Source organism: Ascoidea rubescens (assembly GCF_001661345.1).
Source record: "Ascoidea rubescens DSM 1968 unplaced genomic scaffold ASCRUscaffold_3, whole genome shotgun sequence".
Taxonomy (NCBI): Eukaryota; Fungi; Ascomycota; class Saccharomycetes; order Ascoideales; family Ascoideaceae; genus Ascoidea; species Ascoidea rubescens.
In genome coordinates this window covers 959,701-977,246 of record NW_017962915.1, presented here as the reverse complement: position 1 = coordinate 977,246, position 17,546 = coordinate 959,701, and the positions used below count along the sequence as shown (strand labels likewise).

General features: G+C 34.2%; 8 protein-coding genes across 8 annotated transcripts; 6 read left to right on the top strand and 2 right to left on the bottom strand.

Annotated features, from left to right (window-relative positions):
• The first annotated feature begins 132 nt into the window (after window positions 1-132).
• Window positions 133-2,763, top strand: ASCRUDRAFT_135834 (uncharacterized protein). The gene has a single exon (XM_020189100.1). The coding sequence runs from the start codon at window positions 499-501 to the stop codon at window positions 2,446-2,448; it is 1,950 nt and encodes a 649-aa protein (XP_020048843.1). The 5' UTR covers window positions 133-498; the 3' UTR covers window positions 2,449-2,763.
• Window positions 2,764-3,902: 1,139 nt separating this feature from the next.
• On the top strand, window positions 3,903-6,617 carry ASCRUDRAFT_7089 (uncharacterized protein; the record flags this gene model as incomplete). The annotated part of the gene is made up of 1 exon (XM_020191854.1): window positions 3,903-6,617. One exon carries the CDS (start codon window positions 3,903-3,905, stop codon window positions 6,615-6,617), a length of 2,715 nt encoding a protein of 904 aa, XP_020048842.1.
• Window positions 6,618-7,483: 866 nt separating this feature from the next.
• ASCRUDRAFT_27919 (phosphatase PAP2 family protein) lies at window positions 7,484-8,431 on the bottom strand (the record flags this gene model as incomplete). The annotated part of the gene is made up of 1 exon (XM_020190024.1): window positions 7,484-8,431. A coding segment is annotated over one exon (948 nt), but the record flags the coding sequence as incomplete, so codon positions are not given.
• Window positions 8,432-9,143: 712 nt separating this feature from the next.
• On the top strand, window positions 9,144-9,463 carry ASCRUDRAFT_74895 (uncharacterized protein; the record flags this gene model as incomplete). Its single annotated transcript, XM_020192859.1, has 1 exon — window positions 9,144-9,463. A coding segment is annotated over exon 1 (296 nt), but the record flags the coding sequence as incomplete, so codon positions are not given.
• A 1,413-nt stretch (window positions 9,464-10,876) lies between these two features.
• Window positions 10,877-11,250, top strand: ASCRUDRAFT_135840 (uncharacterized protein). The gene has a single exon (XM_020189101.1). The coding sequence runs from the start codon at window positions 10,975-10,977 to the stop codon at window positions 11,167-11,169; it is 195 nt and encodes a 64-aa protein (XP_020048839.1). The 5' UTR covers window positions 10,877-10,974; the 3' UTR covers window positions 11,170-11,250.
• Window positions 11,251-11,351: 101 nt separating this feature from the next.
• ASCRUDRAFT_69324 (2,3-bisphosphoglycerate-dependent phosphoglycerate mutase) lies at window positions 11,352-12,182 on the top strand (the record flags this gene model as incomplete). The annotated part of the gene is made up of 1 exon (XM_020191661.1): window positions 11,352-12,182. One exon carries the CDS (start codon window positions 11,352-11,354, stop codon window positions 12,180-12,182), a length of 831 nt encoding a protein of 276 aa, XP_020048838.1.
• Window positions 12,183-12,487: 305 nt separating this feature from the next.
• On the bottom strand, window positions 12,488-13,964 carry ASCRUDRAFT_135842 (uncharacterized protein). The gene has a single exon (XM_020189102.1). The coding sequence runs from the start codon at window positions 13,702-13,704 to the stop codon at window positions 12,793-12,795; it is 912 nt and encodes a 303-aa protein (XP_020048837.1). The 5' UTR covers window positions 13,705-13,964; the 3' UTR covers window positions 12,488-12,792.
• A 163-nt stretch (window positions 13,965-14,127) lies between these two features.
• Window positions 14,128-17,202, top strand: ASCRUDRAFT_55837 (M28 family metallopeptidase; the record flags this gene model as incomplete). Its single annotated transcript, XM_020191167.1, has 3 exons — window positions 14,128-16,253; window positions 16,432-16,471; window positions 16,771-17,202. 3 exons carry the CDS (start codon window positions 14,128-14,130, stop codon window positions 17,098-17,100), a joined length of 2,496 nt encoding a protein of 831 aa, XP_020048836.1. The 3' UTR covers window positions 17,101-17,202.
• Window positions 17,203-17,546: the final 344 nt, after the last annotated feature.

The following is a 17,546-nucleotide window of genomic DNA, read 5'->3' as shown; positions in this document are numbered from 1 at the left end:
ATCACTCGCAAGACCTTCAAACACCAATCAGCGAGGGCTCTGATAGCCTGGAGCTGCTGTAGCTGATAACCAAGTAGTGGGCTGTTGAGCAGCATCTGTTGAACACCTCTTGAGCAGCACCTCTTGAATCTCTTGACCATCTGGTGGAGACTATCAGCTCCTGCTACTTCTCACCACCATCGCTCTGAGACCTCTCGCAATCTCACGTCAAACCCAGCTGAAACAGCTCGAGAAGCACAGCCAGCACAGTCTGTGTCCAGTCTCTGTCTCCATTCTCTTCTTACTCTGTGTGTGTTCTCTTCTCTCTTCTCTCTTCTCTTCTCTCTTCTCTCTTCTCTCTTCTCTCTTCTCTTCCTCCTCCCCCTTCTCTTTCCACACCCTCCACGCTCCAGATTATTAATCCTTCCCTGAACCTTATTTCCCAGCTCAGAAAGTATAAATACCCTTCCTCTATCTCCCTCTTTCTTCTTTCTCTTTCTTTCCCATCTTCTCACCACCATGAGTTCTGCCACCTTCTACAACAGACCTGACGCCAAAGACGACGACCTCTGCTTCTCTCTGTCCTCTATAGCTCCTCCTGCTGCCTCCTCGCCCTTCCATCCCACCCTCGACATCCTGGACTCCTCCAGCAATCCCACCACCACCTCCACCACCTCCAGCCTGCCTGTCTTTGCTAGCTCTGACACTGTCGACTCGACTCACTTCAATTACTTCAACATCCCCAGCTCTCCCTTCACACACGCCCACTCCCCCTCCACCTTCACCAACTCCTACAACTCCTACAACGCTTATCAGCTCCAGCAAAACCACAACCGGTACCACGACCAGCTTCTTACTCCTTTCACAAATAATTCCCTCGCCAAAAAGTACCACATATTCAACGAATACGCTGATCCAGACAGCTACGCAAAAACCCTCTTCAACCACAACGACATCAACAACCTCAACAGCTCCGATCTCAATTTGAGCTTTTTGAAACCTCTAACCCCTCCAACCGACTCCAATTTCAAATTAAACATCTGTGATATCGACTACGACCACACTTACGACTTCAATTACAACGACAACCTCAACAACATCAACAACATCAACATCAACAATGACTTGTCTCTCTACATGAACATTTCCGATCCAGATTACAATCTAGATATAAATGACGATTTCAGTGATGACGACGACGACGATATCGACATTGACATGGATATTGACACCCACATTGATAATGAAATCAAAAATAACATAAATAACATAAATAACATAAATAACATAAATAACTCAAATGATATAAATATCGAAAATAATTCAATTGATTTTGACAACTATATAAATGTCAGCAACAATACTACGACTGCTAATAATAAAAATGGTAATGAAGAAGAAGAAGAAGAAGAAGAAGATGATGATGATGATGATAATGATAATGATGAAAACTCAGCTTTTCATTTCTTAAATACTTCCAATTTAGATATCTCATTCGACAGTTCTATTAACGATAATCTATCCAATGCAAATATATCAGATTTCAATGACACAAACTCCATCAAATCCATAAACTCATCCTCAAACCATTCCTACTCCCATTCTCATTCCTCGGTCTCTTCAATCTCTGACTACTCCTCCTCTTCCTTTTACGACAACGAGTTTTCTCCATCCTTTGGCAACAGGAAAAAGAACAACAACAAAAATAACTCGTCTTTGAGATCCATTTCTTCCCCATCCTCTCCCTCCTCTCCCTTTATCAACGCTTTTCCTATCTCAAAGCAAAACAAACCCAATTCGAAAAATCAAAGAAAAAACCGTCGTTCATCTTCTGCTCCCTTAACAAATAACTCAAACCCAATATCCAAGTCTCTTCCCTCCTCTTCAAACATTCTCGCTTCCAACTCAATTATCCACTCCAAATCAAGATCAAACTCATCGGTCATAAATACTCTTTCCTCCATGAACACAGAACACCAGTGCCACTTGAAAAACCCATTGACTGGCAAAGAATGTTTGAAATGCTTCTCAAGACCTTACGATTTGATTAGACACCAAGACACCATTCATGCTGAAAAAAGAAAAATCTTCAGATGCTATCTCTGTGAACAAGAATACAAATCCTACTTGAACCAAATTCTAAAAAAGAGCAGCAATGTCAATATCAGTATCAACGTAAACGATAATGATAATGATAACGATGACGATAACGAAAATGAAAATGACAATGACAATAACAACTACACTACTTACACTACTACTTGCACTAACAATGATAATCACTACACTAACACTACCTTAATTCCAAACTCAAAAACCTCAAAGAATAAAGTTAAACCCATACATCCCCCAAAAACTTTTAGCAGAAATGATGCTTTAAGCAGACACCTTCGTGTGAAACATGGTCTAAGTGCCATCGATGCCTCTGAAGCTATGAAGTATGCTAAAGAACATGTTGAATACGTTTGAATTCATTTCTCCTTCCAAACTCCCCCAAACTTCTCTAGTCTCGTCCAGTCTCGTCCAATCTCACTCATACTTACTCATACTCATTTAACTTTATCCAAATTCATTAATCTCATTTATAAATCATTCTTTATTTCTCTATCTCTTTATTTTTTCACTTTTCTCATCATTTATTTCCTTATGTTTCCCCATATTTCCTCATATCTTTGTATGTTTTTATTTTTCTTTTTAGTTTCTCTTCGATGGTTTTCAGGTTCAGTAAAATTAATGGACACTTTCTAAATTGTCGTCTCAATTAACATTTTGCGTTGGTTGGTTTATAGATAAATCCAACTCTAATATTTCTCATTTTTTCTTTTTCTCTTCTCTTTTCTTCTTCTCTTCTCTTTCCTCTTTCCTCTTTGCTAGATATTGACTATCTCCAGGGCTGTTTATGCTGGTAATACTCACAACACACCACATTAGGTTTGCTGCTCGAATAACGACAAAAGACTAAAACAAAAAAAACACAAAAGCACGAAAATCCTGAAAACACAACCACACTATATTCACTTCTTTTTCTCTGTTCCCCATATACTCTGATACACATTTTATCCCACGACCTACTGGCGAATCGCAGCCCTTGCATTACTAATGCTCCAGCCAGAGTCTGTTCTGTTGCTGTCTGTGCTGCCTGAGCTGGCCAACAGCAGCCCAGCAATTATTAATCCAGGCTCCAGCAGCCCTCGCTCTCTGTCCTCTGTCTGGAAGTGTCTTGCAGTGTCTGACGATGCTGCAACCTTGGAGTGGTGTTGTAACTTGTCGTTGGAAGTCCTTTCGTTTCCAGCCTTTGCTCAATGTTGTCGCAACCTACTTGCACCTTAGCTCCAACTTAGTTCCCACTTATTGATCAAATTGATTATATTCTGGAATATGCCCTTACTGATCTGCCTCTTTCCAATGCCCACGATGGAATTAAGGGCGAAAACATTCAAAGGAGTGCTTTAGACCTCTTTTGCGACTGCAATCCTATTATTCACACTGAAAAAGTCTAACTGCGATAAACTTTTCACTTTTACTTTTAATACTTTAACACTTTTAACGATAAATCCATTGCCAACTTTACTGGTGCTGTGTGAACAGCGATGGAAATGATTAAATCTCGTTACGCTTAATCTGCCCTGATATCAATTGCAACTCTTCCTATTTATAGCCAGCTGGGTAGAGCATATAATGGAATATTTTCTCTTTTATCTTTTGTGATTTAATATAAATTCAACAAAATTCCCTCCCTTTTGTTTCGTCTCTTCAAACCTTTTTTCTCTTCTTCTTCTCTCTTTTGTAAGCTTTTGTAGTCTCATCGTATCGTTCTCTCTCTTATATTATACCTTTATTCCCCCATCTGCTTCTGCTTCTGCTTCTGCTTCTGCTTCTGCTTCTGCTTCTGCTGCTCTTGTTGCCAAAAAAATAAAAATAAAATGCTTGCTCACAAAAGTATTGAACTTGTCTTGCCCTACCATCTTTTGATCTTGATAATCAACAACCTAAACCAGTCTGATCTAATCAGTTTATCAAAGACAAACAGGTTCTTTAATCAGATATCAAACCAAAAGCTCTACAAAAACATCCATATTCAAGACTTCAAACTACTCTTCCCTTCAAATGATAACCACAACCACAACAATTTCACAAACCATTGGACCTATTTCCCAATCATCTACAAATCAACGTCCTATTACTCCGAGCTTTTCTTGAATAACGTCAATAACAACCAGAAAAGATTAACAAACTCTCCAATTTTCAACAACAATACCTCCAACAACGACAACATTTCTCCCTCTTTTTCTCCTTCTTATAATGATTTGTTCAAAAACTACGAGCTCAACAGATTGAACCAGTTCAAATCTATTCTTCTCAGCCTTATATCCTCCCTATCGAAAAACAAAAAACTATTCACCTATATCAAAAAAATATCAATCAACATCGACTTTGATCTCCTCTACGATGGCAATCTAATCAAATTCTACGTCCAACTATCAAAAATCATTCTATTCAAAATCTTGTTAAACTCCTTCAACTTGTCTGAGATCCAATTCTCAAACTCAAAATCACAACTAATCTTTAAAAAGTTGTTCAATTTTTTCATCACCACCACCAATAATAATAATAATAATAATAATATCCAGTTGCCGGAAATTTTGAAAAATTTCTTACTTTACTCAAATTCAATCTTAATCGACCAGAATTACTTGTCCAATTTCAACAAATCCCTAAATATCTACAACTCAATCCACTCCTCCTACTTTGATTACAAGAACTTGAAAAATGTTAACATCTTTGGTATCCCCATCATCGAATCCCCCTTATACTATGAAAACACCCTAAAGTTACTAGACCTTCACAGAATCTTGAACAAAAAGAACGATAATATCTCAATCAGTGTATTCTTTGATGACAGTAACATTATCAACATTAATGAAAATGAAAACGAAAACGAAAACGAAAACGATGACAATAATCCAAATACAAATCTTACCACAGCTAATAATAATGAACCGTTCGATATTGAACAACATATCCAAAATACAATTGTAAACCCAAATTCAAATTCAAATTCAAATTCAAACAAAAACTCTCTTTACTCTTCAATCTTATCAAAATCAAATTTCATTAAATCCTTCATTAGCTATCCCTCCATTAAAAAACTCAGCTTTTTCGTTCATGATACCAACTATTATGACAATTTATTCACTCTCCTATTGAAAAATGATACCACCACTAACAACAACAACAATAACAAATATATTTTCACAAATTTAGAAGAATTTCACATGAGAGGTATTCAAATTTCAAATTCAAATCTAATCAACAAAATCTTCCAATTTTCCTTTGAATACTTGCCAAATATTCACTTGATTTCCCTATATTTTAGTAACCCAAATCCCATTCTAGACTTTAACACAAACAATCTCATTTATCAAACCACCACCGCCGCCACTACTACTACTACTACTACTACTACTACTACTACTAACAATCAGTCCATTTTTGGAGAAATTATCAACTGTTTGAACAACTTCTTCAAAAATCGCCAAAATCACACTCTAAACATATCAAAATTAAAGTATTTTTATCTTAACGGTTACTTTTCAAGGTACATGTTTCAATATCTAATGATTGAATATGTTTCCATTTTACATAAAAACATTTCCTTTCAAGAAAAATTAAAATTGTTAAATGAAAAGCAAATCAACTACTGCCAATGCCAATCTTGTTTAAATTTCTTGAAAAAAATTGAAAAGTTTCTAATCAAAGATGAAATCAATGCTAATAATAATAATAATAACAATAACAATAAAAACCAATCAAACTGCGAATTAAACGATTGTGCATGCAATGACAACTGCAACAAATATGATAATGTCGATGATAAAAATAACGATAACAACACCAAAGGTTATTTTAAAGATGTATTTCGTAATGGTATTTTATCTCAATCAATCTTGAGAAATAGACTCCGATTAATGAGACAAAGAAGGCTTTTAGCCCAAAATAATCAGCCTAATGATAACGAAAACTACGATGAATTGGACGAGATTAATCAAAGAAAACAAATTAAATACATAAAAAATAACGAGTTTTTGAATTTTTACAAAAATTTGTTTGATAAATTCACCGATACAGGAATTTCAAAAAATATTAATAAAATCAATACGAGTTTAAACAATGAGAATTCATATTACAATGAGGTTTATCAAGATAAATCGTTTAATTTGAATTATAAATATTATCTTGATATTAATAAGCATGAGTCCAAGTATTTTAACTCTGATTCATTTAATGAGTTGAATGAGGAAGTTTTAAATAATGAATATTTAACATTTAATTTACATTATATCAAACAATTGACAAATTCAATTTTACAATTTCCAGATTTTCGAAATTTGAATCAATTAGTGGTTGAAGGTTTGCCATATATTGTTAATAAAAATGACCAAGAAGAGGTAATTAAGTCAGCATTTAAAATTGAAAAATTTGATAAAGAAATCAATGAAAGAGATTTGATTGGGAATATTCAATCAGATCAAGAGAAGCACATTATTGAAGAAGAACAATACGATGAAGATGTTTTAAAAGTTACATCTAATTGTAAGAATGCTAGAGCGTTTATTAGAGAATTTTTATCGCAATGATGTTTCAATAATTATTTTCTTTTTTTTTTTTCTTTACCCCCCCTTTTCTTTAGTTTTTTTAGTTTTATCTCCTTTAAATTTCCTATTATGAAGCATTTGTATTATAACCTATATTTTATAATTTTTTTTTTTTTATTTTATTTTATTTTATTTTATTCTATATAGTGTTGACAGTAAATTTTAATAAAATTGCATAATAATTTAGTAATAAAGTAATAAATAATAAATAATAAATAAATAAATAAATAAATAAATAATCTGTGTTTTGTGTGTATATAGATGAAGCGGTGTTAAGAGGTAAATTGTATAAGGTAAATTGTAAATTGTAAACAGTAAATAGTAAAAGGAGTTAAGAAGAATAACCTAAAAGAATTTGACAGATTAGATTGATAATTGAACATCAGCAAACTATCCAGGTAAATAAAAAGAAAAGAAAAGGAAAGGAAAGGAAAGAAAAAAAAAATGTGAAGTAAAAAGAAGTGAAAAAAAACGTTTTGTCAACATTTTAAAGGTAAATGAAATTCCAAGTGCCTTAATTAACATATGCAAACAACAACTTAGATTTAAGATTATTCAACCCCATATTTTGGTGTATTTTTGATGTTTCTGATAACATTGATAGGATAGAGTATGCTATGATGGAACAAGAAATGATGAAGCAATAAGTTTATGGTTGATACGTTGATAAGTTGATAAGTTGATAAAAGTTGATAAAAGTTGATAAAAGTTGATAAAAGTTGATACGTTGATACGTTGATAAGTTTATGAGCAGATAAGTTTAAGAGATTATAGTTGATAAGTTTATAAGAAGAAATTCCAGGACAATGTGGAATAGATCAGAATAAATTTGATAGGGATGGATAGATGATTTTGTGGTAGTGCCACCTTGAGGGAATGTTGTGGTTAATAACAGGCATTAGAAAAAGAGTAGAAAAGTAATAAAAGAGAAAACTTAGTATAGCGCCACCAATTAAATCGACAAAGTAATGGTGATTAAGGTACATTGTAGACCACCATATCCATAGGACATAGGAGCACCAGTAGATAGAGTGGTTGGGAAAGATGTGGTTAAGGAAAAGAGCTAAATTGACAGCACAGGCAGAGTGAAGGGAAGGGAAGGCACCAAAGACCATTGGAGACTTTTGGAAGCTGGAGGAGTAGAGGTTCAGGTTGAAGAGAGCATCTATTCTGGTGAGACCAGCTGGGCTTCCATTGATAGAGTAGTTAGCAGGATTGAGACCATAGAGATTCTTGTACCAGGGAGGAGCACATGGAAACAAAAGTTGGATCAAGACACCAGTAAGGTTCATGTAGCCAAAGGAAAAGGCATAAACTCTTAGTGACTTTGGTGGACATTTGATGAAGATGAGAATAGCAACCAAGAAAGGCGCAACGAAATGAATAAGACCATAAGGCATCCAAGCCAACACATCCAACAAAGAGCTCTTGTGAACCGAAAGAGAGTTACTCAAGTCATCGCCATAAAGGATGGATTCGATAGAAGGCAAAACCGAAACCTGGATCTTGGGTCTGTAGGAGGGCGAGATGGAGGAGGAGGAGTTGAACAACGCCAACCAGGAGAAGATGGGGAGGGCAGCCAGGACAAACTGGCTGGTGATGGGAAGAAGCAAGAGAAGCAGGAGCAGGAGGCAAAGCAGGAGCTTGAGAGGGATGGGGCCAGTGTCGACAGCAAGGAAGAAGAGCACCGAGCAACAGTCGACGAAGAAGTGCAGGTCCAGCCAGCACCAGGAGTGGGCCAGCATCAGAAGGAGGGTGTTGGTGATGCTGAAGGAGCAGCTCAAGCTAGCGAGAGACAGAGGAGCCTGAGGAGCCTGAGGGGGTTTGGAAGCAGAGAGAGCCATTAGCGAGCCATGAGAAGGCCATTGTGGACGAGGCAGGAACAGTCTGAAGAGTCTGGAGAACAGGGACCTGGCTGTGGGTGTCTTCGCGTGTGTCTCAGATCCAAGACAGAATCGGCGGCAAAAGCAGCAGAAGCAGCACGGTTGAAACTCAGATAAAATGCGGGAGAGACGCGCCTATGGATTTGGTTGCGGATGTGAGTCGGAACATGCATCATGACGCAGTTTTCGGAACTTCTCAAACTTTGTTTCAGCCGTCCATATTCTTGAAGTGGACAGTCCTTGTGGTTATTTGTTTAAAACTCAATGAAGAAATAATCAAAAACGTATAAAAGAAGTGTCTCTCTCTGATGTTTTTCTCATATTAATTGCAATAACGATGGATTATGTACCTTTCAATGCAAATGACAGCCTTGGGCCTTCATCCTCTTTCTACCTAGCGAGAACCAATGTTCCTGCCATCTCCAAATACGCCTCTCGCTTCAACATAATCTCCACCAACAGGGACAGCAATGCCTTCAAGGACATTGATAACATTCACTGCTCCTTTCCAAACAACACAAAAAGCTTGGATACAGCTCAGCTTGGATACAGCTCAGACTTTTCTTACGATGCTTCTTCGTTGTTTGTTGTTAGTAACACCAAGTATTACTCTTCTATCAGCGACCCCCAAAACTACAATAACTATATGTCAAAGGTTCCGGACCATGGTTTTAACTATAATGTCCAAAATCACAACTACTACAAGAACAATCAAAGGAATCGAAAGTACAAAGGCTTAAAAAATTGCCGAATTTATTCGTATCCTGATTATATGTGTAATACTCCCCCATCAAATGATTACGACTCATCTTATTCCAGTTCTTTTTATTATCCTTCTTATTCTCATCTTTTAAATTCCTCTTTAAATTATTCCAAGCCAGATTTCAATTTGAATAATGATAATGATAATGATAATGATAATGATAATGATAATGATAATGATAATGATAATAATAATAATAATAATAATAATAATAATAATAATAATAATAATAAAGACCTCCTTAAGGATCTTCTGGAAGCAAAACTACATAAACAGTCTTCATCCCTTTATCAAAATACCAAAAACAACAATAATTCAAAATACATCTGCAAAAGAAAAAAACAAAAAAAATCACCCAAGCAATTTCAACCACAAATAATCAATTTTTCAGGTCTTTCTCATCTTCCTTCAAAGAAACCCACTTCCGCAATCAAAATCTCACAACCCTCATTTAATAAACTACAACCCTTTAGTCCTAAAGTCGACATATACGACAAACCAAACGAATACAAAATCATCCTCTCAATACCTGGCCTTATTTATGACGAAAACAATAAAAACACAATTACTCTTGACATAGACGATAAAACCGATGTCAATTCTCAAACTATCAACAACAAAAATAACGACATTAACAATATCTCGCCAAAATCAAGCACTCAATTATTACTAACTTTTGTAAGATCAAACAGAGAATTATCTATCAAAGGCTCAATGTACAAAAAACACGATATCCACAAATATTTAACTGCCTCAGAAATAGATTTCGGCTTATTTGAAAGATCCTTTAAATTTCCGAATAACCAAGAAATTAACGAAAAAAATATCTCTATCAATTGGTTACCTCATGGCTTTTTATCAATCATTATTCCCAAAATTACACCAACCGATATAAATACCAAAGTATTAAAGTTACAAAAATCAGTTGAAAAGTTGAATCAAAATTCTTCTGAAAATTCAAATCAATTAACCGCTGAAAAAACTCCCAATGCCACCGCTATACCACCAAATAAATCTAATACGCCAAATGAATCTGATATTCTAAATAAATCTAATATTCTAAATAAATCTAATATGCCAAATAAATCTGAAACGCTGGATGAATTTGATATGCCAAATGAATCTGACACAGAAATTCTTTCATCTGTAGAAGCTAATGATACAACTGAATTGTTAAGTGAAAGTCTTGATAATAAAATTCAAGAGACATGCAATTATAGTGTCAATTCTTTTTTTGAAATCGATTACAAAGAGCTAAAAGATGGTAAAAAAGATGGTAAAAAAGACGATGCAACTCATGATAATGAAAATGCTAACCAAAATGTTAATGATAATCAAAATAGTAACTTGATTAGTAACTCAAATGAAAGTAAAAATAAAAGTGATAATGATAGTGATTATGAAATTGCTTCTGTTTTTAATGAACATGACAGCCAACCTGTTCTTGATAGCACTAGGCCTGCTCTGAGTTATATGTTTGAAAATCGTATTGTGTGATTCTTGATAAGTTTACCTATGCAACTATCAAATTTTGTTGGACCTTGTTGTATAGACATTCTTTCTCTTTTTATAACTTTTACACCATCTTATTTATCGGTTTTCTCTTACAAATTATTTTATAAATATTATTTTTTTCTTCCTTCTGTATAAGGAACAGGAATTCTGTCTAATAATCTAATTACTAGGTCGTAAAATGTCAGCTGTTGCTTATAAACTGTATATATACATTTGTTTAATAAGTTCTGTTTCTGTTATCACAATAGACCTGGTTTTGCTTGAAAAGTATAAACATTTCACACTTTTTTCACAGCACAATGTAGCAACAAATTACAACCCACACAATGTAAACGTTTTTTATCCTTTTGTTTGCTTTAGATTGGAAATTTAAATTATTCCGAAAACCTTAAAGACCAAAAAGTGGAAACAAGTTGCAAAGCACTTGATGAGCATATATCCTTTGCCCTTTTTTTTGTTGACTAATTGTATTACCAGTGATAAATTGAGAAAAAACCAAAAAGAAAATCAAGTAATCAACAAGAGATAACATAAATGATTAGAAACAGCTATAAAATGGGACAGGATAGATTGATTAAACACCAATTGATCATAGTTCGACATGGACAAAGTGAATGGAACAAAGTGAATAAATTTTGTGGATGGATTGATGTTTTATTGACCAAAAAGGGAGAAGAGGAAGCTCGAAATGCTGGGAGATTAATCAATAAAGCCAAATTGAAACCAGATTTGTTGATTACATCTAAATTAAGTCGATCGTGTTTAACTGGATCGATAATTTGCAAAGAGATTAATCGGTTATATATTGATGTTTACAGGACATGGCGATTGAATGAGAGACATTATGGGAAGTTTCAAGGAGAAGATAAGACCAAGATATTACAGCAAGTTGGAGAGAAGAAATATTTATACTACAGACGAAATATCAATGGGTGTCCACCATTAGTTGAGAAGGAGGAATTCGAAAAAAGTGTGGATGATCGGTACAAATATAAAGAGGATTTCAAGCTAACTGAAGAGAAAGAAGAATTTGAAGCCAAAGAGAGAGAAGGAATTTTGGAATTACCAAGAGGAGAGTCGTTAAAGATGGTTATTGAGAGAGTTAAGCCATTTTATGAGAAGATTGTGTTGAAAGAAATGAAGATTGGAAAGACAGTGTTGATTGTTTGTCATGGATCAACAGTTCGGTCGTTAATTAAGATAATCAGCGAGGATCAAGTGAGTGATGAGGATATTGAGAAGATTAACATACCCAATGGGATACCATTAGTTTATGAGTTTGATAAGGACTTGAACAGAGTTGGGGATTATTATTATTTGGATCCAGAGAAAGCGATAAAGAGAGCCAAAGAGGTTGAAAGACAGGGTTTTGAGAATAAGAAATAAGAAATAAGAAATAAGAAATAAGAAATAAGAAATAAGAGACAAGAGATAAGTTGATTTATAAATATATAAATATGGAAATAGATATAGATATAAATATAAATATAAAGAAATAGAAATAGAAATAAAGGGGGGTATATATATTAACATATAAAAACGTAAATTATTAAGTAAAAAAAGGAAACTGATAAGGACAATGAGAGACAATACCAGTGATAATAATATAAAAATAACAATAAAGGATCCTAAACCAAGATAAATTTTATTTCAAAAAGAGGAAAAAAAAAGAGAGATAGAGAGATAGAGAGAGAAAGAAGGAAACAAACAAATAAAAAAAGAAAACAAAATGGAATTGAAAGATTGATAAATCAATGAAAATGATGATATTAAAAACATTAGTATTGTTAATGAATTAGGAAGATCAGTGGAGATAACATTTATGCTGGATGGGAAAGATAATTAACAATAAAATTGAGAATTAAATGAGAATATGATAATAAGTGAGTATAAGTATGAATATCAAAATAAATGAGACTAAATAAGAAAACGAATATGAAGAAGGTAAAGGATCATAAATTAGTTAACAAGCCGATAAATTGAGACGAGATATTTGTCATATGTGATCGTAGTCATATTCAGAAAGAGACACATCGTCTTCAAAGATATCGTTGTAGTTGTTATTTGTTATTGGTATATTGGAAGTATTGTTAATATTTGCATTATTATTGGTGGTATTTGTAGTGGTGAGAGGAGATAGAGTGGTTAAGAAGAGGTTAAATAAGACTTGATTGTTGATGAGATTTATAGCATCTTTTTCGTCATTTATTAGTAGGGAATTGTCATTATCAGCATTGGGATCAGTATTGTTGTTATTTGCATTAGCATCAGTATTATTGGCAATGGTATTGTTAGTTGTATTAGTATTAGTATTAGTATTAGTAGTACTAGCACTCGTAGTAGTACTCGTATTAGTATTAAAACTGGGGTTAGTGGGAGTATTATTGGTAGCAATATTGTTGATATTGTTGATAATGCTGCTATTGACGATGTTGGTATTTAAATTGATAAAGTCATTTTGAGTTGATTCGTCATTTGACGAGTAATCTGTGTCAGAATCCACCATGTTTGAAAACAGGCTATTGTCGAAGATATTATTGCTTTTATAGTTATTGTAATGGCTGTAGTTGTAATTGTTGTGATTATAATCGTAATTGTAATCATGGTCGTAATCGTGATCGTAGTTTTCATCAGAATCTGAAGAATAGTAGTCTTTCATTATGGTGTAGTTCAATTTATTGTTGAGTATGTTTTTAGAAATGTTTTTGGGCACACTTTTAGTCTTGATTTTTTTAGATATGCTTTTCTTATTGTTGGAATTAATCTTAAATTGAGAAGTATGTTTCTTTTTCATTTTCATGGACAGTTTCAATTTCTTTCTCGACTGGTCAGTAGCAGCAGCAGTGGAAGAGTTGCAGACGTTGTTAGAGGCAGAAGCCTTTCGTTTGAGCTTTTTTCTGATGGTCATTGTGAGGGTGTAGAGATGGAGAGGGATGAAGAGAATTGATGGTAAGACGAAATGAAATCAGCACCAAAAAGGGAAAAAAAAGAGAGAAAAAGGGCAGGGACACAGGAAACAGACAGTGGGGGACACACACCGACACACACCAGACCCAGCGCACGGGGCCCGCCGCCGGGAAGCAGAGGCAGCACAGACCCCACACACAGCACAGGTAGCAACACCTCATCCAGCACAGACAGCAGAGGAAGCACAGGCCACAGGCCCCGTGGCGCGCAACGGCTGTGGCGGTGCGCAACGGTCACGCGTGGCCGGGTAAGCGTGTAACCGCATTCGGAAGACGATATAATTCCGGGCACGTGCAGTGCGAAGAGGTTAAGATGGAGGAAGTGATGAAGGAAGAGAAGGAAGAGGCAGAAACAGTGCTCAACAATGGCTCCTCTGCTGCTCGACGACCCCACCAGGCCCTTGCTCGCTGTTAAAAGAAGGCAGAAGGTTCACTGGGCCAGTAGCTCCTTTTGGCGCTTTATCATCTTGGCTTTCTTTGGCTACTTTGTTTATTTGAACATCAGCTTCTTCCACTTAAACAACTATGGGCTCGACCTCGATGCCAGCTACGGTTGCGACAATTCTGATCTCAAGTATCTTAATAAAAAGTTCTTCATCAATCTCCCCTTTCTTAAATCGGTCAAAAATGACTACAGCGACTTGTATAACTATTTGAACCTAAACAACTTCATTACTAAGCAGCGTCGCAACCACAACAAGAATCATCATAACGACAATAACCCAGTCAGAGACTTCAACCAGTTGAAAGGTCTATACTTGTCCTACTTGGGTGACGACGACAATGTAAATATCAGAGAGTATTCTCACTTTTTCACTAATGAGTCACATTTGGCTGGCCAAAACCACAATCTTATCAACTATACTCTAAATTTCTTCAATGATCACAACCTCCTTTCCAAAATCGATCAATATAGCGTATATTTAAATTATCCAGTCAACAATTCTTTAACTTTACTAGATTCAGACTTATCTCCTCTCTATCAACCAAACCTAACTGAAGACAAAATTAAAGAAGATCCAACAACTTACGATGCCCCTGATATCATCAATAATATTAACCAAATTAACCAAAATTATTCCGATTTAATTCCAGCGTTTCATGGCTACTCGGCCAATGGAAACGTAACTTCTGATTTTGTTTACGCTAATTATGGCACTATTGATGATTTCAATCTTTTGCTCAAAAATAACATCGAGATTCACAATAAAATAGTCATTTGCAGATATGGTAAAATCTTCAGAGGCTTGAAAGTTAAGTTTGCTCAATCTTTCAATGCGTCTGCTGTTATCCTCTACAACGATCCAATTGACGATGGAAACATTATAACAATTAAAAATGGTTACAAACCTTACCCTCAAGGTCCTGCTAGAAACCCCTCTTATATTCAAAGAGGCTCTGTTCAATTCTTATCAATTCAGCCTGGTGACCCAACTACTCCTGGTTATCCATCAAAGGGTAAGAACATTAAAAGATCCTCACCCTACAACTCTATTCCCTCCATTCCCTCGTTACCCATCTCCTATTCTCAAGTCTTGCCGATATTGAAAAAACTAAATGGCCATGGTCTCAACCCTAAAAAAAACAACTCTTTTAAAAACTGGTTAGGCGACTTGTATGATTCTGGTTACGATTACTCAATAGGCCCCAACCCGGATTTCAAACTAAATTTATTCAACAATCAATCTTACAATTTTACTCCAATTTACAACATCTATGGCGAATTTCCTGGTATCCTTAAAAATGAAATCATCCTCATAGGTAATCATAGAGATGCCTGGATCAAAGGTGGTGCTGGCGATCCAAATTCCGGTACTGCTGTGATGTTTCAGATCATCAAATCTCTAAACTATTTAAAACAAAATTATAATTTTAAACCCTTAAGAACCATAGTCTTTGCGTCTTGGGATGGTGAAGAATACGGTTTACTAGGCTCAACTGAATTTGGCGAAATGTATCCTACTTTATTGAAAAAAAAAATTGTAGCATATTTGAATCTTGATGTTGCAACCGCTGGAACTCATTTGAACTTGGCTGCTTCGCCGATATTATTTGACTTGTTAAAGGAAATTGCCAATTTTGTTGATTATCCCAAAGGTGGTACTCTAAATGATTTCATTAAACACAAGAATAATGGTAAAATTGGATATTTGGGTTCTGGCAGTGATTATACAGTCTTTCTTGAACATCTAGGTATTCCCTCGGTCGATTTGGGTTTCAAACCAAGAGACGATGATCCAATATATCATTATCATTCAAATTATGATTCGTTTCATTGGATGGAAAAGTTTGGGGACAAAAATTTTGTTTATCATAATACTATAGCCAAATATTTAGGTCTTATTATTTTAAAGCTATCTCAATCTCAAGTGTTGAAATTCAACTTGATTGAAAATTCCTATCAAATTTCAAATTATTTCAATAAATCTGTGGATAATATTCCAATTAAATGGATAGATCAGCCAATTACAAATAAAACTTCACTAAATGAGTTGATTAATGAATTGGAAAATTTTGATTGGAATGAGATTTCTTTAGATTACCAAAATCGATTCAATAGATGGAAAAATAATCTAATTGAAAATTATCACAATTATTATTCAAACGCTTTTTATGGTATTAAATCTTTTTACAAATTTATCTCAAAATACATTAAAGAATATTATAAGCAATACAATGATAATCGTAATGATAACCATAATGATAATCGTAATGATAACCACGATCATAACCACGATCATAACCACAAGCACAATCATAAGCACAATCATAAGCACAATCATAACCACAATCATAACATTGATGAAAATGAAATATCAAATCAATTGAAAAATGATTTACTCCAGGAATCTGGTTTTTATAATTTACATCCAAATTATGATTTTACTAAACTAGATCATTTACCTACAGATTTAGATTTCAATTTTGAATATACTTTATACGATTTAATTAACCAAACTTATAAAACTTTTAATAATTTTCGAGTGGTTTCTGAAGTTATTCATAAGAAAGCAGTTGAGTTACAAGATAAATTGGATAAAATTATTGATGATGATAAGGTTCCTCCTTTTGAAAAGGAAATTATTTTATTCAAGATTCGATTAATCAATCTCAAATTGAAATACCTTGAACGATCATTTGTTTATCAAAAGGGGTTGAATAATAGACCTTGGTTTAGACACATTGTTTTTGCCGCTGGGAGATATACTGGTTACAAAGGAATGGTATTTCCTGGGTTGAACGAAGCGATTGAAGATAATGATTTCGATGAAACAGTTAGATGGCTAGGGATTATCAATCATATGGTAAAAGTGGCGACGTTTAAATTGATAGTGTAAAATTGGTTTCAACCAATATGAATCTGAATCTAAGATTTTGGTACCACATTTTGACGTTACATTACATTACATTAAATTTCATTTTATTTTATTTTATTTTATTAACTCTGATAGTATGGTTTTTTTATTTCTATTTTTACTTTTACTTTTATTTTTACTTTTACTTTTACTTTTATTTTTATTTTTATTTTTACTTTTATTTTTATTTTTACTTTTATTTTTATAGGATGGATATTGTGATTTGTCTTTGGATATTTTTTTAAATATAATTATATACGATACAGAAGATTGTTTTTGTTTATAAGATTTTTAATTTTTTTGAATTTCAATTCTCAATTTTTCCGTAATAGCCAGTTCTGTTAGAATCTATATTTAGTAAATGAGATAGTTACTTTCAAATCATTAGAAACAGCGAACAATAGTAATTATTTTTACTGTTCTAGTAG

Excerpts from the sequence above, each read along its gene's own strand:
- ASCRUDRAFT_135834 (XM_020189100.1), top strand. The coding sequence starts at position 499 with ATGAGTTCTGCCACCTTCTACAACAGACCTGACGCCAAAGACGACGAC.
- ASCRUDRAFT_135840 (XM_020189101.1), top strand. The coding sequence starts at position 10,975 with ATGTCAGCTGTTGCTTATAAACTGTATATATACATTTGTTTAATAAGT.
- ASCRUDRAFT_135842 (XM_020189102.1), bottom strand. The coding sequence starts at position 13,704 with ATGACCATCAGAAAAAAGCTCAAACGAAAGGCTTCTGCCTCTAACAAC.